The sequence below is a fragment of the Macrotis lagotis genome, chromosome 1 (genome assembly GCF_037893015.1).
Source record: "Macrotis lagotis isolate mMagLag1 chromosome 1, bilby.v1.9.chrom.fasta, whole genome shotgun sequence".
Taxonomy (NCBI): domain Eukaryota; kingdom Metazoa; phylum Chordata; class Mammalia; order Peramelemorphia; family Peramelidae; genus Macrotis; species Macrotis lagotis.
The window spans coordinates 53,110,677-53,134,369 of record NC_133658.1 but is presented as its reverse complement, the minus strand read 5'-3'; the positions used below and the strand labels follow the sequence as shown (position 1 = coordinate 53,134,369).

The 23,693-nt window shown below is 44.1% G+C and overlaps 1 protein-coding gene across 1 annotated transcript in view; it reads left to right on the top strand.

Moving 5' to 3' along the window:
* The window catches only part of ZFPM1 (zinc finger protein, FOG family member 1), a 193,050-nt gene that overhangs the window by 152,922 nt on the left and 16,435 nt on the right, over positions 1–23,693 (top strand). Inside the window, 1 exon segment of the mRNA XM_074201367.1 lies at positions 22,343–22,445. Within this exon segment, the coding sequence (XP_074057468.1) occupies positions 22,343–22,445 (103 nt within the window).

Genomic DNA, 23,693 nt, shown 5'->3' with positions numbered 1-23,693 from the left:
GAGCTTGATGAGCATTCCATCTATGTCTTTATCCATACCATTGATAAAAATGTTAAACAGCATTGGTCCAAGCACAAGTTCCTGGTGTCCTTCCCTAGATCCTATGTGACTTTGGCACTAAATCATTAACAACTGTTTTTTGAATCTATCTGACCATCCAACCCATCTGATTGTATCATCACCCAGTCTTTCTCTCTCCATCTTCTCCAGCATGAATAGTATCAAGATACTTTATCTGAAGCTTTGTAGACATCTAGGCAAGTTGTGTTCACAGCGCTCCCTAATTCTGATCATTTCGTAATCCTGCTCAAAGGATTGAGGTTATGTGGCATGACTTGAGGTTATGTGGCCTTAATGAAGCCAAGCTGACTCTTGGTAATCATTATTTCCCATTCTAGATGTTCCCCAATCATCCTTTTAATGATGCCTCCTAGGACCCTTTATGGAACCAAAGTCAAGTTCACTACCCAAGAATTTGTAAAGTTGGGTCTCTTTTTTGTTTTGGAAGATCAGATCCTTTGCTCTTCTCCAACCTTGTACCACCTCTCCTGTACTGCCAGCGAGTTGCTAGTCCTATCTTTCAGATCTTTCAAGCCTTGAAGAGGTAGTTCATCTGGGCCAGGTAACTTGAATTCATCCAACTGGGTGATCTTTAATTATCTCCTTACTTATCCTGTACATCAACTATTGTTCTATCATTTCCAGGATAAAGGTCATTCTACTTGGCAGAAACATAATAATAGTAACTCTAACTTGTCTGTATTATTAGTTACTATTGTATCATCCACTCCAAGTGAAAACATCCCATCCTTTGCGTGACACTTTTTTCACCTGCTATAGTTTAAAAAATAAAACAAACAAAAAATAAACATTAAAAAACTACAACCCTTTTTGTTGTTATTAGCATTCCTTGCTAGCCAGGATTCATTCTGAACTTTGGAATTTCTTAATCTTTTTCCAAAACTATACCATCCTTTCCTTCTCTTTGTTTCCGACTTCTGTACATTTTGTTTAAAAATGTAAGTTGATGAGTGACTTCCCTGTACATCCACATCAAGTCTCTTTTTAAGGAAGCTAGATGACACTGAGAATAGAGTACTAGATCTTGAGTCAAAAAGATCTGAGTTCAAATTTGGCCTTGGACACTTGCTGTCTGACCTAAAATGATTAGCAGGCACCATAGAAATGTCAGTAGTGTTTGACTCTTCATGATCCCATTTGGGGTTTTCTTGGCAAAGATCCTGAAACTCATTTTACAAATGAGGAAACTGAGGCAAACAGGGTTAAGTGACTTGCCCAGGATCAATTTGGGAAAAAACTGGCAAATGCAGTCTCACCATCCTTTGTTAGATGTTTATCATCTTTGGCTGGGGAGACAGAATATCATGTGTGAGATACAATGCAGTTTAGCAAAAGTATAGCATGCCTGCGGGGGAAGGGGAAAGGGCTGGAACCAGCCTTGAAGGGACTCGATTGTTAAAGGGATTTGTATTTTGTCCTGAAGATAAAAGGAAGCCACTGGTGAGTTTTGAAAAGGAGTAACATGTTAAACTCATCTTTTGGGAATCTCTACTCGGGCAGCTGTGTAGAGAGACTTGAGGCAGGGTGAATAATTAGGAGAAAATTGCAGCCATCCAGGCAAGAGAGGTTGAAGGGTTGAACTAAGGTGGTGGCCATATAAGCAGAAAAAGGAAATAGATGCAAGAGAAGTTGGGGAGGTAGAAATGATGAGATTTGGTGACTGATTGGATAAGAGTGAGGGATTCTGGGGAGAGATCCAAGATGACTCCTCCTTAAGCCTGGTTGCCTGGAAGGATGATGATGTCGTCATTGATAAATAAGGAAATTAGACAGAGGGATGAATTGGGGTGGGAGGGAGGCATTGAGTTCTTTTTTGTCCACATTGAGTTTGAGATGCCAATGGAACAGTTAATTGGAAATGTCCAAAAGAAGTTGAACTTGGCAACACCAGACATGGTCCTAGCTATCAGCAGGCTGCAGCCTGATGGATTGCTTCAGATTAAGGAGTTCTAGGCTACAGAAAGCTAAGACAATCCTGAGAGCCACATGGAGTTCTGTAAGCCCCCAGAGATGGTGGTTGCCAAAGGAGAGAAAAACTAGCGCCAGGGGTCCTTCTTGAAGCGAAGTCACAGCAGTTCCTAGAATGTCATAGAAAGAAGTGGAAGGGCCCTAGATCATAGAACCTTTGGTCTGGAAAGGGTGTTGGAGAGGGAAGCAACCTTAAACCATTGAATTTCAGAACTAGAGGGGACTTTCAAATGTAGCTCTTAGAACATAGAACCTTTGATCTGGAAAGGGTTATTGGAGATGATTACCAATTATATTCCCATTTATGCCATGTGTATTGGATGGATATGTTTTTTTTTGCACATCGTCTCCCCCCCATTGGAATATGAACTTCCTATCCATAGTTATTAGAATAAGGCACTTAATACATTCTTGTTTACTTATTGACTTGACTCCTGCCCAAAGCAACACCCTCCTGCTTCTCCTCCCCATTAACCTCACTGGGCCTCAGTTTCCTCATCCATTAAGTGAGGAAGTTGGAACAGATGATCTGCAATGACCCTCCCAGCTCTGACATCCTATCTTCTAGGGGAGGGCTCTTGACAGCCCATGATTTGTCTTTCTTTCTGTCTCTCCTCCTAAAGGCCTTTGCTCTTGAGACTCTGGGTGGAGGACAGTCCTGGGAGAATTAGTAGGTCATTAGAAAGACTTGCCAACCCAGGGAGATATCTGGGAGGGTGGAGGGAGTGGGAGGCACTGGGAGGGACAGGGAGAAAAGTCATCCCAAAGCTTGGAGGTCCTTGCAAATGGGAGTGGGGGTGGGGGCAGGAAAAGGGGAGTCTTGCCTCATTTTCTTTCTTTCTCTTTTTAAGGCTGAACTCCTTTTTATCTCACACAGAATTAAATCCTTGATTAACCCTTATCTCCCCAGTTTGGCAGCTATCTCAGCTTAGGCGCCGGGTGTCCAGACACACAGTACAAGATGATTGATTTCTTAAAGATCTATGCTGCTTTCGGATACTTCATTTATTGTCTAAATATTTTTGCTAACATTTCAGCGGCCCCCTTATCGAGCTGGGTTGATGATTCCCAGCTCTGCTCCTGCCGCTCGCCTCCCTTCCTATCTCTGCCCAGAGAACTGAGGAAGGAATCGCAGCCTTATCCCAGATAGTGACTATCACCCGCCAGTCTATTTTTCTTCGTTGTTTGGAGAGGGAAGAAGGGGGGGGGGGCTGGCGTAATGTAGGAGGTTGGGGGATAGAGAAAAAAAACCAGGAGCAACCTTTCCTTGCACTGTCCTCCTCTTCCTTGCTTCTAATTACCTCTTGGCATCGCCAGGTCCCTATGGGGATGGATGAGTCTGATAGCTTGGGAAGGCATCTATCTCCTCCCTTGGCCAGAGAACTTGGAGGTGAAACAGCTGGGGTGGAGGTGGGGGGGTAGAGGGAAGGAGGGGAGAGGAAACAGCAGCCTTGGCTCTATGAAAAGATAAATAGAATAGGAAAATGAAGACCTGGGTTGTGGCCCAGGCTGTATGACTTTGAACAAGTCATTTAAGCCTCAGTTTCCTCATCTGTAAAATAGGAGCAGTAAGACCCATAATTTTGATGGATAGCAATATTAGAAATACAGAAGATCAGGGATGGTGCCCTGGAGCTGAAAGGGGACCTCAGCAGGGTAGGTCATACTTCCTGATCTGCCACAGATTGCTGTGAAAATCAAGTGAGATTATGGATGAGAAAAATGGGGCTCATAATAGTGACTGGAGCAGAGTAGGTGCTATATAAATGCTTGGCCAGCTAGGTGGACCATAGAGCATAGTCTGTTGGGCCTTGAGCCTCAGAAGCTTACTAGCTGTGTGACCTTGGACATGTCACATACAAGCTGATAATGTGCTTGACCCTGGGTGTTTCTGACTTCAAGGCTGCCTCTTGGCTCACTGTGACCCCACCATACCTCTCATAACCTGATTTATTGACCCAAGGTTCCATGGAGGGGTGGGGTCAGGGGAGAGTGGTTAGTGCCAAAGCCAGGCTGTGAACTGAAGCCTTCTGAGGACAAGACCACTGACACTCCTGCACTGCCTCCCTGGGTGTGAGAAGTGGCGACCTGGAGACACTGGGCAAAGTCTGCTGCTGGTCCTGGCATCTTGGCAAAGCCGACAGAGAGCAGAGCAGCGTCACGGCCCTGGTGACTCTTCCTAGAGCCTGAACTTATAGCCCTGACCTGAACAGGTCCCTCCAACCAGCTGAGCCTTGGGAGCCTAGCTACACTCCCCTGCCTGCAGACAAAGGGTCTAATCAGACATGCTGGGCTCTGCCTGTCCCTCGGGGCCTGCTGCAGCTGGGAGCTGGGTGGGGAAGGCTGCTGGGCCAACATGTGTGGGCACACCAATCCCTTGGGCTTTGCTAAAGCAAAAAGGGGCAAAACCTGGGCTCAGGGCAGCTAGGTGGCACAGTGGATAGAGCACCGGCTCTGGAGTCAGCAGTACCTGAGTTCAAATTCTGGCCTCAGACACATGCCTTGGACAGACCACTTAACCCGATTGCCTTGCAAAAAGAAACCTAAAAAAAAAGAAAAAAAAACAACCTGAGCTCAGAGATGGGAACTAGGGAGATGAGGGGATTAAGAGTATAAGTCAGGGGCGGCTAGGTGGCGCAGTGGATAGAGCACTGGCCTTGGAGTCAAGAATACCTGAGTTCAAATCCGGCCTCAGACACTTAATTACCTAGCCATGTGGCCTTGGGCAAGCCACTTAACCCCACTGCCTTGCAAAAACTAAAAAAAGACTAAAAAAACTAAAAAAAGAGTATAGGTCAGAGAACTAGTGCAGTGGATGGTGTCTGGGCTTGGAGGCAGTAAGGCCTGGTTCAAAGGTGGCCTTGGACACTAGCTGTGTAGTCCTGGGTAAGTTATCTCTGTTTGCCTTGATTTTCTCATCTGTAAAATCAAGGTAATAATAGTATATGTATGTCTGTCTGGATTTTAGAGAGCAGAAAATGAGATAAGTTGTGTAAAGCTCCCAAAACCTCAAAATTCTATATAAATGTTGCTATCATCATCATCATCATTATTAAGCACCTACTATGTGCAAAGATGGGCAGGTAGGTGGTGCAGTGGATAGAGCATTGAGCCTGGAGTTAGGAAGACCTGGGTTCAAACCCTGCCTCAGACACTTCCTAGCTTTGTGATCCTGGGCAAGTGTCACTTAACCTTGTGGGTCTCAATTTCCTCATCTCTAAGATGACCTGGAGAAGGAAATGACAAACCACTCCAGTGTCTTTGCCAAGAAAACCTCAAATGGGATCATGAAGAGTCAGAAATGATACAACAACTAACCAACAACATTGTGCAAAGCACTGTGTCCCCCATAGCAAGACAAAAGCAAAACAATCCCTGCCTTCAAGGGTCTTAAATCTCTCCAGGGAATACCCTACACGGACAAATAGGCAATATTCTAGAAAACTGAAAGAGAAGAGAACAGTGACCAAAGGGGGGGCAACAGGAAAAGCGTGAATTGAGCTTAGGCGGAAGGGAAGGATTCTGAGAGGTGGAGGTGGGGAAGGCATGCATTCTAAACGTAGCAAACAAATTTTTTTGGTTATTTTTTTTTTCTTTTTTTGGTTGTTGTGGGGCAATGGGGTTAGTAAGTATTAAGCTTCTGCAAAAGCCCAGAGGTGAGAGATGGAGCAACAGGTCTAGGAAACTGATCCATTTGAAGACTCACAGTTAATCGATAGGCCAAGCCATTCCATCTCGGGGCAGCTATTATTGTTAGGAAGTCTTTCCTAAGTCTTCCTCATGGCTTCAAATTCTGCTCTCTGGGACAAAGAGAATAAACTAAAGTCCTCTTCTGTATCACATCAGATGGCTGCAGTGTTCAGTCAGGAAGACCTGAGTTCCAATCTACCCTTAGACACTTTCTAGCTGTGTGAACCTGGGTAAGTCATACAACCTGGTGTACCTCAGTTTCCTCATCTGTAAAATGAACCAGAGAAGGCAATGGCAAACCACTCCAGTACCTTTGCCAAGAAAACCCCAAATGGGGTCACCAAAAGTAGAACATGACCAAACAACTTTTCAAATTCTTGAAGACACCAATGAGGCAACCATCCATTTCCTCTTCTCCAGGTGAAAGAATGCCGAAATTTTTTCTTTCACCAGTCCTTGTGTAGTATAGTGTCCAGTCTTCGTACCCTCCTCTAGACACGGAGTTTCTGAATCCCCTGCCTAAATGTGGCTCCAGAACAGAATGCTGTTCTCCAGATGTCGTCCCATCCCAGTCTTTCAGCCTCCTGTCTTTCCAGCTGTGGAAGAGGCCCAGGGAAGCTGGGTGGAGCAGATCCAATGTTGCTTCAGCTGGACCCTAGATTTTCCCTTCACATTTCCTTCCAACCCATTCCTTAGTCTGATTATCTAAGATAGGAAGCTTCAACACCCCCTCCCCTCCCCAGCCCAGAGGGAAGGGAGGTGTGGAGCCACTATGGGGAAAGATGTCCTGAATCCTGGTGGCTCCCCACCCAAGCCAGTCAGGGCTCCTCTCCAAGTCTCTCCCATTCAAGGCCCCTTTAGGAAGTGCCTACAGATTTGAATTTGCCTGGATGGGGCTGTGTGGAGAATGATGGATTTGGACACAATAGACCGGGATTTGAGTTGGAGCAGCTTAGTAGTTCAGGAGATAGAGCCTCTCTGGAGTCTGAGGGACTTGAGTTCAAATCCAGACTCATTGTGTGACCTTGGGCAAGTCACTAAACTCTTCTAGGCCTTTATCTGTTCAGTAAGGTTAGACAAGTAGAAAGCATTATAGAGAACCGGAAGATCAAGCACAATTTTCATCCATTAGTTTGTATCCCTACTTTATTTAATAACCTTGACAGAACACCAATCGTTGGCACCCAGCGCTTGATCAGGTTCATTTGCTGTTCTAGAACTTCAGAGAATCACAAAGCTGGAGGTAATTCTATAGTCTGACTTTTCAAATTCACACCTGAACAAGCATCCCCCCCCTGCCATTTTTTTTAATTAGAAGGCAATGAGGGTTAAATGACTCATCTAAGGTCACACAACTAGTAAGTATCTGAGACCAGATTTGAACTTAGGACCTCCTGACTAGGACTGATCGTCTATCCACTATGCCACCTAGCTGTTCCTATAAGCATTCCTTCTCCTATGGAATAGCTCCAATTAATAGGAGCCCTCTGTCATGATTAAATCTACCTTTCTGAAACTTCTGCCCATTGTTCTTATTTCTTCCATCATTTGCATGAGAGGCTTTCAAATACTTGAGGATCCATGTTGGGTTCCCCCTTAAATCTTCTCTTCTCTATTGGAAATATCAAAAATTCCTTTAGACTCACTCATCAAGGCCTTCACTATCCTAGTTGCCCTCCTAAAACATGGCTCCTGGAACTGTGGTAGCTACATCTCCCAAAACAGAAGTGGTCTGACTTGGGTGGAACAATCACATCCCTTATCCTGGACTTTAGATTTCTCCATGCAGCCTAAGAGAATGTCAAAAATTTTGGCCATCATATCTCTCTGCAGACTCATACTGAAGTTGAAATACATTAAGGCCCCCAAGGTCTTTTTTCAGAGTCCTGCCATCTCATCATATCTCCATCATCCTCTACTTGCAAAGTTGATTTTCTGAAACTTAAGTAAGATTTTGATCTTGCCCCTATTGCATTTTACGTTAATAGTTTCACTTTAGTAATTTAGCTCAGTTATTCTGAAAGTATAATCTGAGGATCTCAGGGACTCCTAGCATTCTGGGAGAACCTACTACCATTTTTCGACAACTCTTAAGTTAAGAGAGGTTTCCCTGACACCAGATTCCCACAATCTCCAGGTCAAAACTGTTTCCAAAATAATAGTAAAACATTTTATTCTAATATAATAAATATTGATGGATATGGCTCATGTAAATAAGTTCTTTTAGAAATTCACAATAATTCTTAAGCTAATGAGACCAAGAAGTTGGTGAACTACCTTTGTGGTTTGTCAAGATTCTTTTACTGGGGGGTAGAAAGGGGCAGTCCTGTCTATCACCCATTGTGGTAGCTATACCTCCTAGCTTTATATCATCTGCAGATTTAAGAAACATGCTGTTTTTGGCTATTTTAAAGATAAATATATTAGATAGCATTTTCCCCACAAGAATGGTAAGATAATTTATCAGAATCTTTGCTAAAATCTAGATGAATAAAATCAGCAACATTTCCCTGATCTGCCAGTTTTGAAACCCTATCAGAAAAGGAAATAAGGTTAGTCTGGAATGACCTGTTCTTAATGAAGTCATACTGGAATCATAATCATCTCTTCACTTTCTAAATGTTCAATTAGCATTTCTTTAATGATCCCTCCTGTAATTTTCTCAAGAATCAAAGTCAAGGTCACTGGCCTATCATACATAGATTATTCTTTTCCCTCTCTTAGAGTTTAGGACATTTGGCTTTTGGTTCCTCTCCTTAAATGTCCTCTACCTTTCAGGTATCACTAACAGTGGTTTAACTATTCCACCTGCCAGGTCTTTCATGACCCAAGAGAAAAGTTCATCTTATCCAATACAAGGGCAAGCTTCATGCTCCCTTCCTAACTTACGTCTCAACTACCTGTTACCTAGGGTAGTGAGGATAGCACATTGGGCATGGAATCAGGAAGACTCAACTTCATCAGTTCAAATCCCAAGCTCAGACACTTCCTAGCAGAATGACCCTGGGCAAGTCACTTAACCTTGTTTTCCTTAGTTTTCCCCTTTGTAAAAAATGACTTGGAGAAATGACAAGCCACTCAAGTATCTTTGCCATGAAAACCCCAAATGTCTCACAAACAGTTGGACACAACTGAATAATGACTGAAGGACTAAACCTGTCACCCATTTTTATTCTGCCATTTTCATGACAGAGAGCATACTTTTCTTGGCAAAGAATATAAAAGTTAAGTGTTTCTCTCCTTGCCTTCGTTACCAGTCATAATCATCCCATTCAGTCCAAGATGCTGTCCTCTCTCTTCTTTGATATTCCTCCTTCCTCCAAAATAGTTAACAAAAAAAGAAGGAAAAAAGACCACAAGTCTATTCTTTGATATTTTTTACCTCTGCCCTGACACTCTTTTCATGGTTTACCATGATACTCCTGTTTCTATCCTCTGCTTGCATCTTCTGAATAGTCAAAGGTGGTGAGTTCCCTATGTATCCACATATCCACATTGGTCTCCTCCAACAATCCTTATTCTTCCTCCTTATTGGAATAATTCCTTTTGTATCTTGGAATTTAATTCTTAAAAATCCCCTGTTCTTCCGGGGCTGACTTCCTTTGTAGATTTGAGTCCATAAGATCCTATTTATCTATTTTTTTCTTAACTTTTTAAAATTCCTAAGATATAGTCTGACATAGAACCTATATATCTCCAGCTTTCCCTTTTATTGTCACAAACTCCAATCTAGGAAGAGATTTCCCCTCATTTACAGTCTAGCAATTAGTCCCTCCCTATTGGATGATGAAATGAAGTGACTCTATGGTGAGAATTTAGAAGAAAATTTGTTGCATCCTCCATATTTTTAAGAATAAAATTAAGGTGAGCTAGGAAACTGCTGCTCTGCTTTTGAGAGAAAAAACCCTTTCAGGATAATAGAGGTCTTCCACCACCACTATCATAGAGTTTGAGAGTTGGAGGGGACTTCAGGGGCTGTCCAGACCAACCCATACACAAGTATATGTCCCACTATGACATTCTTGATAAGAGGTTGTCTGATCTCTGCTTGGAGATCCTCCAAAGAAGGAGAAGCAACCATTTGGGGACTCTCTCTCCTTTTTGAGAGTGTTGTACCTAATGGCCTCCTTCCATCCATTGCTCTTCTGGAGCAAAGACCACAAGTCTTATCTCTCTTCACACGACAGGCCTTCAGATACTTAAAGACAGATATCATGGCTAACCTGCGCCTTCTCCATTCCAGACTAAATACTCCCAGTTCCTACAACATTCTTCATAAGACAAAGGTTAAAGACTCTTCAATCATCCTAATTGCCCTTCTCTGGTGCTATCCAACTTATCAATGTCCTCCTGAAATTGTGGTACCCAGAATAGGACACAAGATGTCAAATAAGGTCTAAGAGGGCAGAATACAGTGGGACTATCTCCTCCCTATCTCTGGCTTTCTTCTGTTGTTGTTCAATTGTGTCCAATTCTCTGTAAACCCATTTGGAATTTTCTTGGCAGAGATACTGGAGGGGTTTGCCATTTCCTTCCCTAGCTTATTTGACAGATGAGGAAACTGAGGCAAACAGGGATAAGTGACTTGCCCAGGGTCACACAAGTAGAAGTGTTTGAGGCTAGATTTGAACACAGGAGGATACCCAATGCTCTCTAGTCAAGGCTGAATTCATGACTCTATCAAAGCTGAGGGCTCCATGGCCCTCTTAATGCAGCCCAAAATGGTATTAATTTTATTGGCTACTTTACCTAAATGTTGAGTCATTGACCCTGAAACCCACTAATCCTCAGATCTCTTTCAGAACAACTGTTATCTATCCACGCCTACACTATCTTATACTTGTGAGATGGATTTTTTTTAACCCAAGTACAAAATTTTCCATCTATCCCCTTTGAATCCTTTCTTAATCACTTTAGCCCAAAGCTCTAAGATGCCAAGATCACACTGTCAGCAACCCTCCTGACTTGACATCATCTGAAAATCTGATGAGCATATCATCTATGCTTTTATCCTCATCAGTGGATAAAGTGATAAAAATGTTCAACGGTACCAAGACATAGACCTCCTGGCAGGTTGACCTTGAACCACTAACAACTATCTTTCAGATCTGGCCACCCAATCATTTCTGAACTCACCTGACTGCATTATCATCCAATCTTTATCTCTACATCTCCACGGAATAAATAGTTTGATATGTTTTATCAGATGCTTGGAGCCTTCTCCTCATCTGATTGTTTCATAATTCTGTCGAAAAAGCAAATGAGGTTATTTTGAAATGACTGGTTCTCGATGAAATCAAGCTTTGGCTCTTTGTAACCATTACCTTTAATGATTCCCTTCTAGAATTTTCCCAGGAATCAAAGTTAAGTTCCCTGACCTATCATTTATAGTCTCCTGTTCTCTTCCCTCTTTTTTGGAAATTGGGACATTTGTTTCTGCCAGATTTGTGATCTCTTTCCCAAATTCATCATCTGTTTCCTCTTCTTAAGTGAGGATCTATAGTATACTCTAATAATAATATCAGTTTCCTTCCTACTACCATTTGTCTCTTCATCCAGATATTTTCCATCTTTTCTGCCTTTCCATCCCACCCCACAAAGCACTCATTTCCTAGATTTCTTCTTGCAAGTATATCATTTTAAAATTTAATGCTATCACACACCACCACCATCTCGGCACCACTCTTAGACTTGCTGTTTCAATTGATATACCTTTCAGAGACAGGGCAACTAGATATCCAGAGCAGACTTGGAATTAGGAAGACTCATCTTCATGAATCTAAATCTGACCTCAAATTCTTGCTAACTGTGTGACCCTATGAAAGTCATTTTACCCTATTTGCCCGTTTCCTCAATTTCTTCATTGGTCAAATGAGAGGGGGGAAAGAAATGGTAGATCACTCCAATATCTCTGCTGAGAAAACCCCAAATGGGATCGCAGAGAGCCAGACAAGACTGAACAACAACAATCACAATGTAAAGCTAAGAAAACTGGAAACCATTTGATCAGGTTCCATAGATTCTAGGTAGAAAAGCCAAGATTCAGAGCCATATCCTCTCACTCTCACCATGGAGTTGTCTCCTAGGCCTTTATTCATTCAGGTCAGGACTCTCGTGTTCCCCTCCCTTTATCCAAGTTCTTTCATCTCTTTGTGCCTTAGATCTTTTAATCTTCCAATTGAGAAATTTGGGTTAGATCAAAGGTTCCTCACCTGGGGACAGATAACTTGGTTTTTTTTAATATTTTGATAATATTTCAATATAATTGTTTTCTTTTGTAATCCTGTGTATCTCATTTACAACGTTTAAAAATGAAAAAAGGTCCATTGGCTTCACCACACTACCATGGGGATTTGTGTCCAAAAAAACAAAGTTTAAGGACCTCTGAGCCAGAGTTCTGCCAGTTCTAAAAGTCCATGATTCAATGACTGTTGATAAGAGTATTCACTAATTTACCTAATGGTGTGATGGAAAGAACTCTGGTCTGGAAATCAAGAGACTAGGACTCCTAGTTCCACATTTACCACTTAGCTGGTTTTCCTTAGGTTATTTAGCTCTGTAGGCCTCAGTTTCCCTAGATGTAAAATGGGGCTAGTACTGGACCACCTTTGAGGTCCCTTCCAGCACTAAGATTCTGATTCTTTTTCTCTAATTCCTCTACTCCAGTACTTAATGTACATACTCAGATTTTATCCCCAGCATCCTCAGAATGCATCTTTGAGATGAATAGTGATTTGCTTAATTCATAAGTGACCAGGACACCCAGTAAGCACTAGGCTGTTCTGTTACAAAAAAGACTTCCCTCAGTGTGAAGGAAGAAGGCCGGATGGGTTCTGACATCCCTTTCTCCTCTCTGGTCCTGGATTCACAAATCCTCATCCTGCTCCTTAATGGTTGTGTGGACTTGGCCTAGAGACTTGCTCAGGATCATACAACTGATAAGGCTCTAAAGAGATTTGAACTCCTTAGCACATGCTAGCTGCCCCTCTGTTGGTTTATTCATATATTATGTGTGTCCATAGCTTCTCTTTCTAAATAGATTCTAAGAAACACAAAGATCAGGGATGGTATTTATACTTCCTTATCCCTGTCAGCTCCATGCTCCAGTAGGATAACATGCCTATAGTGCTGGGCCTGGAGTTAAGAGAATCTGAGTTCAAATCCAGCCTCAAACACTTAGTGGCTGTGTGGTCCTAGTCAAGTCACTTCACCCTGTTTTTGCCTCAGTCTCCTCACCTATCAAATGAGGTGGAGAAGGAAGTGGTAAACCATTCCAGGATCTTTGCCAAGAATACCCCAAATAGTGTCAAACAAAGAATCAGACATGGCTGAAAACAACTGATTAAAATCCTTGTAGTCCAAGAGCTCTGCAAATAGGAAGCATTTGGTCATTTAGTCCAGATAATCAGTAAAATCTTTGAAAGGACAGATTATTCCCCCCCCTTGGGTTTTTTTTTTAGATATTCACTTTTGATATGTATATTTTTTTTTATCAGATAGTCTTTTGTCTTTGTTCATATCTTCAGCTTTTGGTACAGTTCCTGGGAAATAGTAGGCCCCTAATAAATGCATATTAATCAGTGGATAATAAAGGTAATAAAGTAATTGATTGACTTATTGGGAGTCAGACAGAAGCAGAGAAGTAGAACCACATAAGCTCAGTCATTAAGCATTTATGAATCATTTATTACATATGAGACATTGTACTAAGGATACAAGAGGGGCAAAAACAGGCCCTACCCTCCAGGAGCTCACCTTTTACTGGAGGACACCACATACAAGACACCTATAAAGTGGACAGTTGATAATCTGAGAATGGAAGATACTTAGCAGCTGGGGGACTGGGAACAACTTTCTATAGAAGGTGGGACTTGAGTCCAGTCCTGAAAGAAGCCAGAATAGCCAAGAGGCAGAGATGGTCAGGGAGCATTCCTGGCAGCATCCTGAATTCCCAAGCCAGGAAATGAATGTTGACTATGAAAAACAACAAGAATTTTCTTGGAGGGGAATTTAAAAATGAGAAGTCTAGAGGGGTAGGAAGAGATCAGGTTTAGAACCTTTCCACCTTGTTGATTCTTCAAAAGCATCCATTAAACCGCTATTGTATACTGAGGAATAAAGGACCAAAAAAAAATCATCATCATCATCTCTTGAGTACTGTGCTAAGGACCAGAGGGAAAGTTTAGGTAAGAGCTTATTTCCTTCTCAGAAGGACCTAAGACCCATCCAGAGAGCCAAGTAGCCAATCATTAATGATAAGTTTCAGAATAAGGTGCTCTGCAAGGTCCAGGGGAAAAGTTGGGGGGATATCAGGGTAGGCTTCCTGGAGGAAGGGGGCATTTGAGTTACATTTTAAAGGTGGAGAGGAATTTGACAAAATGAACTGAGGGAGGGATAGGACCTTCCAGGAAAGGGGACCACATCAGTAGAAGCAGAGATAGCTTAGAGAGCCCAGTATGTCTAATTTGGCTGGAATGTGGGGTATGGAGAAGAGAGGGTGCCAGGAAAAATTGGAACTTTTCCTTGTCTTGTCTCTTCCCAAGCAAATAGCAAAGCTCAGCCCCATCTCGGGGTCCCATCCCAGTCCTGACCCTCCCTTGAACTTAGTGGTTTTTCAGTTGGGGTCTCTCCCAATGACATTGAGCTTCCTCCCTCCTCACACAGACCCAGCCGGGCCTCTGGCGTCTGGCTGGGAGGGAGGGAGGACCCAGTTCCTTACCCCCCCGCCTCCCCTCCCCAAGCCCTCTCTGCTGAGCTCACCTCAGGGAGGCAGACAGAACAGTCAGGGGCCACTGCTTTTTGAAGTGGCCTCCAGCCTCCTTAGAAATTCGGTCCCACCCAGCTTGGCCTTCCCTTCTATCCTCCCCTGACTGGAGTCACCCTGGGTCTCGTCCCCCTCCCCCCCAATGCTTTAAAGTTAATGAATAACCGGGGGTGCCCTTCCCTCTGTCCCCTCCCCCCAGCCCTCTTTTTTTTTTATGCTGTTTTATGAGACGTACAGTGAGGGTTCGAAGCAGCCCCAGATAAAGTTGTAACAGCGGATGCGGTAGAGATAGAGTTTCTGATGGTTATCAGGCCGGTGCAGAATCGAGACACTGACCTCTTTGTTGGGGGAAAACAAGGAGGCTTCTCAGATCCACCAGGAAAACTTCAAGTGGTTCTTCTCCCCCTGCTTTGGGCCTTGAAGGGAGGACAGAGTGGGGTGCTGGAACTGGCCTCGGAAGCCACTGGCTTCATCTGGAGGCTTTTCCTGAGTCTCAAAGAGAACAACCAGGGACTGGTGTGCCATTCAAAGCCCTGGTGGTAGTGGTGGTGGTGGGGAAGAAGGACTGCCCACAAGCAGCATGGTTCTCCACCCCCTGCCTGGTGACTTTAGATGGTTTTGGTAGAAATGACCAGCTGGGAAATTAAAAGTAGCTTATTTCCTTGACCCCCCCCCCACATGGCAGACATGGACCCCTAATCCCCCCCCCATCGGATAAAATGGGGTGAAGGGAAAGGGGCCTATCTCGGCCACCGACTGGAGCCTTTGAAAGCTTAGAGAAAAGAGCTACTGTTACATCACCATTCAGAATTGTGGGGAAAAAAAATAAACAATCAGCCTCCTCGCTATTTCAAATAACTCCACAGGGGAAGCCAGAAACAGAAATCTGCTTCCTGACCCCAACGTTTTCCCTTCACTGTGAGCCCACACTCCCTGGGTCTGAGGTGGAGGGGAGAGAGAGGCGGGTGCAGGCGGGTGCAGGGACAGCGGACAGGCCTGGGGGTGATCATCTCGTCCATCCCCTCCTTTGACAGGTGAGGACACCAAAGCCTAGGGTTATACCAGTAATGATAAATAGTAGAACAAGTATTTAAAACTCCATCATCTTATAGGTTATATCCTACTCGATCTTCAGCATCATCGGACTGGCTCACCCTGGGCAAGAAGAATGTGATGGGTGTTCATGGGTGGGCTTGCCTGGCTTATGGGGGGGGGGCAAGGTATAGCTCCGTCTGGGACTGAGAGGTAGCTTCAGATGCCATTTCTGATTTATATCAAGAAATGGAATCTGGACCTAGAAACAAACAGCTGCTTTGAATGACCCTCTAGGCTGCTCCTTCACCCATCCCTAAAGACCATTACCCTTTAAAATCAGGTCACCCCCCACAAAAAAACCCTTTCTATGGTTGCCTGCACGTGACTTGAATACCAGGTAACAGATCCCACCCCGCTGACCCCCCATTGCCAGGGGTTGGTTGGAGAAGTCCATTCCATTGAGGCAGATCTTTACTGCTAGTGCATTAAGGACCAAGATAGTAGCATTTTTTTCATCTTCATACAGGATGTCTTAAAAATCTTAGTTTCTCTAAGACCATATTTTAGAACATAAAGTTTGCATATAGTAGGTACCTAGTAAAGGTCTGTATAAGTTGTAGAACTGCCTAATCAACCAGAAATTATGCATACCCAGACTAGTGTGGTAGAGGAAGGTCTTTGCATGGTGGCAAAGGGGTCTCCTGACCTGTCTGAGAAATGAATCCAAGGACATGCTGGAGCCAGCTCCTCCCAGGCCACAAGAGCTAATTGTTCAATTTTTTTTTATGAGCATTGCCACCTCAAAAACTGTCCATCACTGCAGACAAGGACTGGATTTATTGCTTTGTTGATTGTTTAGACTTAAGAGAATAAAGGGGGAAAGGTTATATGTGGGTAAAAGTAGATCTTGTGCTTGGTTTTGTTTTTTTTGTTTTTTTTCAGAGAGCTGGGTATACACCTCCCAGCATGCCATTGAATGAACCCCATCCGAATAAAGCCCCCTCCCCCCTGTTGCCCCTCCTGCTGCCCTGTGGCCAAAAATCACTAGCCCTAATCACAATAATCCCATTTCTATGGTACCTTAGCAGTTAGATGATGCTTTCCTCACATTCCATCAGAATGTAAGGTCCTTGAAAGCAGGGAGACTTTGCCTTTCTTAGGATTCCCAGCAGGTACATACAGAATAGGCTCATTGGCTGACTGGCAGCAGCCCTCTCAGGTACAGAGAGCAGGCAATATTGTCCTCAATGTATAGATGTGCAAACAGACAGAGAGGGGCCATCATTTGTGTCCAGTTCTGTACACTGGGGTCCCTCATGGAGCCCCCTGAATATACCTGAGACCTGAGGACAGCTAAATGTGACCTCTTCCATCCTGCATACACAGGTCTGGAAGAACAATCCCCATGCCCTCTTATCATCATGCTCCCTGTCTCCCTCCCTCCCTCATCCCTTTCCTCCAAGCCATGGATGCTCCAGGTCAAAAGAGAACCCAGGGTACCAGCTCAGACTGAGAAATATGGCATTTCCCCATCTTCCTCAAAGAGCACACACAGAAAAATTAGGAGTGTTTCTGCCCCATCAGCAAAAGTTGTGTGTGTGTGTGTGTGTGTGTGTGTGTGTGTGTGTGTGTTTTTATCAAACTGTGAACACTCTGCTCCTTGGAGTGATAAGCTTTAAACCGACCAGGAGACTGTCAGTCTCAGTTTGAGGGTTTAGAAATATTGGGACGAATAATTAGATTTCATATCGTTACTGCAGCAGCCATCGAAGGATCAGCCAGATTAATTTTTTTTACCCTCCTCCACTCATTAATATTCATTAGAGACACATGAAGACAGAGATGGGCTCCGGCCAGGCACAAACAGGAGCTGCTGAGCCTCGGCTGCTGTGGCTTCTATAACGAGGCTTTTCCCAAATTGAGGAGTGGGTTTCCTTCTCCACACACCTTCCCCCAGGCACACTGGTTCCTCTGCCCTGAAGATCCCAGACCTGGTCGTGGGAAGGGAGCCTGCCTCTTAAGCATCCTCCTCAGCACATGATGGGGCTTCTAGGGGAGAGACGGTCCCTTACTCTCTGGCACTGCTTGCATTGACAGTCCATGCTTTTGTAGAAAGGACCAGTGAGGTCATCTGCCCTCTAGGCAGGGCCCCACTCCTACCCTCCCAGATAAAATAGACTTTCCTGCATTCTTATGGGGGGGGGCTCTCTGTGAGTGCTCAGAGAATGACACCTCAGTCTCTCAGAAGTCACTCCATCCATCAGCTAGGAGGAAACCAGAAGAGATAAATGAAGGACAAATAGCTCAGATGGTAAAACTGAGGCAAGGTTGTCATCAGCCACTGACTGCTTAACCAGCTTCATCACAGGAGTATAAAATGGCATGGAACCTGGCCAGGTTCCTGGGTCACTGAAAATGGTGACCTCTCACCTGGGCACAGAATACATTACCGTGGCATCTAACTCTGGATTTGCTGTTCATCTGTCTCATTTGTTACTTTTCCAGAACCATTATCTCTTTTTGGTTTTCACCCCCACCTGTGAATTTCAGATTCCGAGCCCAATTTAAGAGGTAAGGAACCTGAGATCCATCATGGTTCAGTGACTGACCCAGCAGGGCATGGCCCCAGAACACAGGCATCTTGTCTGCTGTAGGCATTCATGGTGAGAGGTTCCTTCCATGGTGACCTGGCAATCCTGGCCAGGTTCCAGGGCCTTAGTGGGGCTTGAGCCACTCCAAGCGCCTTGTGAGCCAGAAGGTGAAGCTGCCTGAGACTAGGAACCATCTGGCCAGACAGCTGCTCTCCCAACTTTATAGGAGCCCCCCACCCCCTTTTGCTGACACGTTTCCCAGCCACCCTGGTTCGGCTGTTCAATAATGGGCAGGCAAAGGAGTTTTCTCCATCCTGGGCTGCCCTGAACTCAGGGTCTCCCGCAGTTCTTGACCCTTGCAGGGAATGAGGTCCAAACTACCCCCAGGTTTGAAAGTGCTGTGAGAACTATGCCAAAGACCCCATGCTTGAAGATGCAATTGCCATCATCTACTGGCCTGGACTCCATCCATCCCTTCTCTTCCCTTAAGCTTCTTAAAACTTTTCATGGCATTATGGGAAATCAGGAGACTCAAGATGCATTTCATTCTGCCTCTGCACCTTGCTTTGGGTGAGTTTCTTCTCTAGGTTTTGGTTTCTTCTTCAGTCAAACAACCTGTTACTAGATCATAAAACTATATATCCAGAGCTTAGAGAAGACCCAAGAAGCCATCTAGATGAGGAGATCGAGGCCCCTGGAGGTTAAGAAGGGTTCAACTCAAGACTTAATACTAACCTAGGTCTCTCTCAAGTCTGACATTCTGTTCTCTGGTGTCCCCACTAGCTGTGCCATTCTAAGATGCTTCCAGCTCTGATCTATTCTAAGTTTTCCCCCAAGTCTGAAAGTGCATTTTCTAAGGTTGCTATCAGCTCTGATGTTCTTTATTCTGAAGGTCCTCTGAGCTTTGACATTCTATATTCCAAGGTACCCTCCAATTCAGAATAAGCTTTTTCAACTCAAATATTCCACGCCTCCTGTTTCACATACCAAAGCCCCCTACTTCATATAAGGACTGGTCACATGCTTGCTTCCTCCCCACAGCCCCCAGCTCTTCTCCATTCCCCAGCCTTCCCTTTGGCACCAGCTGAGGTTACGGATTAGGTGACTGACGTTTCCTCTTCTACCAGTGCTTGGGTCATGCTAGAGGAAATAACAAGTCTTTTGCCTGTGTCTCTCTGGTTGACGATAAGCTGCCCATCTTTCATGGAGGGGATGAGCAGCCGACGGCCTGGGGTGAGGCAGGGGGGAGTCAGACAAAGGCTTGGTTGGAGGGGAGTGGTACAAATGATCTTTCCTTTTAAAAATGATGTGTACCCCAGGTACAGCTTGTAGAAAGGAGTTTTAAGAACAGTGTGCTAAGTAAAAAAATGGAACTGGGAATGAGGGGGCTTATAGTCTGGTCCTTCTTCCAGATAGTGTGTGATTTGGGGGGGTTCCTCAGTCAGGGGGCCTCAAGGTCCAACTTCTGGGGGCTCTTAAGAATAAAAAGGCATCATCATGGCTCATGACATAACCTTATCACTGCGAAAGACTTGGAGTCTGTGTCATACCAAAGACCTCCAGCCTTTCTCTAGGGATGCATAGTATAAAGGAAGGCAGACAAAAACATAGGAGAAAATCATCAAGGGAACCAGTGGCCTCAGACTGGGATCTGTCACCTGCTTGGGCTTCCTGTTCCAACATCGAACTGCCCATTTACAGTAATAGGACTCATCTAACCAGCCCAGAAATCTAGGCTATCTTGGCTTTTATAAGCTGCCTTGAGGCAGCCTTAGAGGAAGAGACAAGACTGCAGCCTTCATTAGAACCATTAGTGGCAACCTGCTGCCTTACTGCCCTACAAATCAAAGGTGACAATCTTGTAGCAACACACTTCTCTCCTCTGGGCCCCAGTTTCTTCACCTGTAAAATGGAATCAATAGTCTCCACCCTGACTGCCTCAAGAAGAGCTTGTTCAATTGAATTAAATGAATGTCGAAAGGCTTTGGAAAAAAGTCTCAAATGTGATAAGAAGTAAAAGGGAAAAAAGGTTGAGTCATGATCTCTAAAACACCTGACCAGTATAGAGGGTACCATCCTTAGTCCCCCAGGCCCCCCACAGCATAGGCTTAATCTCTGTTTTTTTACCATCTTTCACCGCCCACCCTCCCATATCCAAGCTGCTGATTTCACCTTTGTAACATCTCTTCAATATCCCCCTCCCTTCTCCTCTGACATGCCCCCTGCCAGGACAGGTGTTCTTTACCTCACACCTGGATTATTGCACCATCCGCTGGAAGGTCTGCCCACCCTAAGTCTCTCTCCACTCCCAATTCAGCCTCCATTCAGCCACTAAAGCGTTTTTGTTAAAGCTGAATGGAAGTTCAACCAGAGTGAAGAGTATACTGAGTAGGAGGGGTGGGGGCTTGATGCGTTCTGACTGTATCAACACCCCAACTTTCCTACTCAGTAAACTCCTTGTTACTTCCAGGAGCAAATAAAAAATGCTCTGTTTGCCATAAAAGCCCTTCCTAACCTAGCCCCCTCCACCTTTCCAGTTTTCTTACACCTTCCTCCCCCACATAAACTCTTTGATTCAGTGACACTGGTCTGTTGGCTTGTTCCAGCGATAGACACTACCACTCTCTACCCCAGAATTTTCTCTGGCTCTCCTAATGCTTAGACCACACACTCTCTCTCTCTCTCTCTTCATCTCCACCTCCTGTCTTCCTTGAAGATTCAACTAAAACCTCATCTTTTACAGGAAACCTTTCCTGACCCTTCTTGATTCTAGCATCCTCTTTTAAAAATATTTCCCTTTAATCTTGTATATAAAAGTTGTTTGTATGTGTTTGTTTGCTCATTGTCTCCCCATGCTCCTTAAGGGTAGCCTAGACCATTGTTGACATTTAATAAATGCTTATTGCCTAATTGTCTGACCTCCAGATAAAGTCCACAGCATGAAATGGGAAGGGAGAGTCTCCTCAGCCACTGTCGTCTTGAGGGGAGGGCTCAGACCAGAATAGTAAGACAGCATATAGAAAAGGGGATCTAGCTCCTTTCCCTGGAGAAGCAGGATCCAAGTCCCTGGCCAGAGAAAAGGGCTTGAGGAGGATGGAAGCTTAGACCAAGCTCCAGATGTTCTCAGACCAAATCAGATTCACTCCAGCCTTACCAGCTCCACCTCATCCAAAGAGGGATGACCAGGGGCAGCTAGGTGGCGTAGTGGATAAAGCACCAGCCTTGGAGTCAGGAGTACCTGGGTTCAAATCCGGTCTCATATACTTAATAATTACCTAGCTGTGTGGCCTTGGGCAAGCCACTTAACCCTGTTTGCCTTGCAAAAACCTAAAAAAAAAAAAAAAAAAAAAAAAAAAAAAAAAAAGAGGGATGACCAGCAGACATATTCATGATGCCAAAATTAAATAACTACCATTTATAAAATACCAATTATGTGCTAAGCACTTTACTATAGTAGATATTTTTATTACTACTCCCATTTTACATATGAGGAAACTGAGGCAGGCAGTTAAATTTCTCAGCCTGAGGTACCCAAGCCTCCTAAGAATCTGAAGCTGAATCTGAACACAATCCAGGCCTCCAATCCAGCAGCCTGGGCTACAAAGGATCTTTAGACAAAAGACCTTTTGTTCAGACACTAGTTCTGCTACTCATCTCTGTGACCTAAGACAAGGCACCTCCTCTCTCTGGGATCCAGCTTCCTATTCTATTAAAATTTAGGATTGGTATACACCTTTTTCATATCTTGGATCCCTTTTAGACCTCTTCAAGAAGAATTGTTTTGTTGCCTTCGTTCAAAAAGGAAGGAAAAGCTAAATTTTAGTTTGATGTTAGTAAAAATAAAGATAATTTTTTTCCCATTCAAGCTCACAGACCATCCTTCCTCCCAGTCAGAATCTCTCCACAGAGAGATTTTTCAGGGAGTCTGTGTACCTCAGGTTAAGAACCTCATGTCTAGATGATAGAAAATGACCTGAGGCCAGCCTAGCCAGTCCACCTCAGTACCAGTCTCAATCTTTCTTGAAAGCTCCTTCCCCCAAACCCTTGTCAGCTCCCAACCCCAACCTTCCAAGCTGTGCTTAGAGGGGGTTAAAGGGCCCAGCCAATCCATCCTGCTTCTTCCTGTGATTGCTTTGTCCCTGGCTCCATCTGAGGGATGTGCTGGTGACGTCACTGACCCATGCCCTCTTTCTCCTGTTTCTGCTGCTGACAGAGCCCGCCCATGACCTTGCTGGTGGGAGAGGAGCATTGCTGGCTGACGAAGCTTCCTCTGGTCTCCATCGAAACAGATGCCAACTCGGTGATCTTCAGGAAGGGTTGGTATTGGGTAGAGTCCTTGGGGGAGGGGAGGAGTCCTGATTGTTCGAGGGGTTGCCTCTTAAAGGACTAGCACTACAGGTCCCCATCACAAAGGAAAACCCTTCTTTGGGTCTGCCATTGGCCCTACTTCTGACCTTTGTCTCAGGGACCTAGGCCACAGGTCATCTAGTCTTCCACAAGCAATGTATTTATAAGTTTAGAAAACTGAGTAATAGGAGACCTCAGAGAGCATCTAGTTCAAACCCCTTATTTTACAAAGTCTAAGTGGCTTCCATCAAGGTCACACAGTAAATAGCACAGCCAGGCCCCTTGACTGAAAATTCAGAGCTCTTTTCCACTGTCCCTCCCCAAGGGGGGTCTCCTGTTAACAGTTATAATTATTCTAATGTTAATAGCCCATCAAAGAAGGGTAGCAAGGAACAAGGGAGACCTGGGTTCAATCCTTGCCTCTGACAAAATAAATAGATGATGTATGTGATGTGACCTTGAGCAAGTCACTTGAACTATTTCAGTATTCTGGATTAGTGGTGTCCAACTTCCCTATGAGTGGCATATTAACTTGGAAAACCATAAAGTAACATTATCTATATCATATACTAGAGGCAGCTAGAGGCAGTTCAGTGGATAGAGCACTGGGTCTGGAGTTAGGAAGACCTGAATTCAGATCTGGCCTCAGACATTTGGTAAACTGAGCAAATCACTTAACTCCTATTTGCCTCAGTTCCTCATTTGTTTAAAAAAAAAAAGAGGGAGGGAACACTGGAGAAGGAAAGCAATTCCAGTAACTTTACCATGAATTTTGTCCATAGGGGTCATGTAAAGTTGGACACAACTGAACAACATCAAAGTGTTGTATTTTGTATTTATATTGTTAACATTTCCCAATATATTTTAATTTAGTTCAGGCCTCACTTTGAAGTTTTGGGGGTTTGAGTCTGATACCCTTGTAAAATCTAGATCACTCTCTAAAGACTAAAAATTTCAGAGAAGTTTCCAAGTTGGTAGAGAGTGTCTTCATTTGGGAATTCCTTAAATACATGATATCATTGATTCATGTCTCATCTCAATGGATAGATGGATAGATGGATGCTAGAAAGATAACTAGATAGATGTTAGATAATGAATGGACAGGTGGACATGATAGATTAATGGTGGATTTATCTATCAATAGATATTAGATAAATGGATGTATGGATGATAATTGGAGAGATTGTTAGATGATAGATGGACAAATGATAGATTAA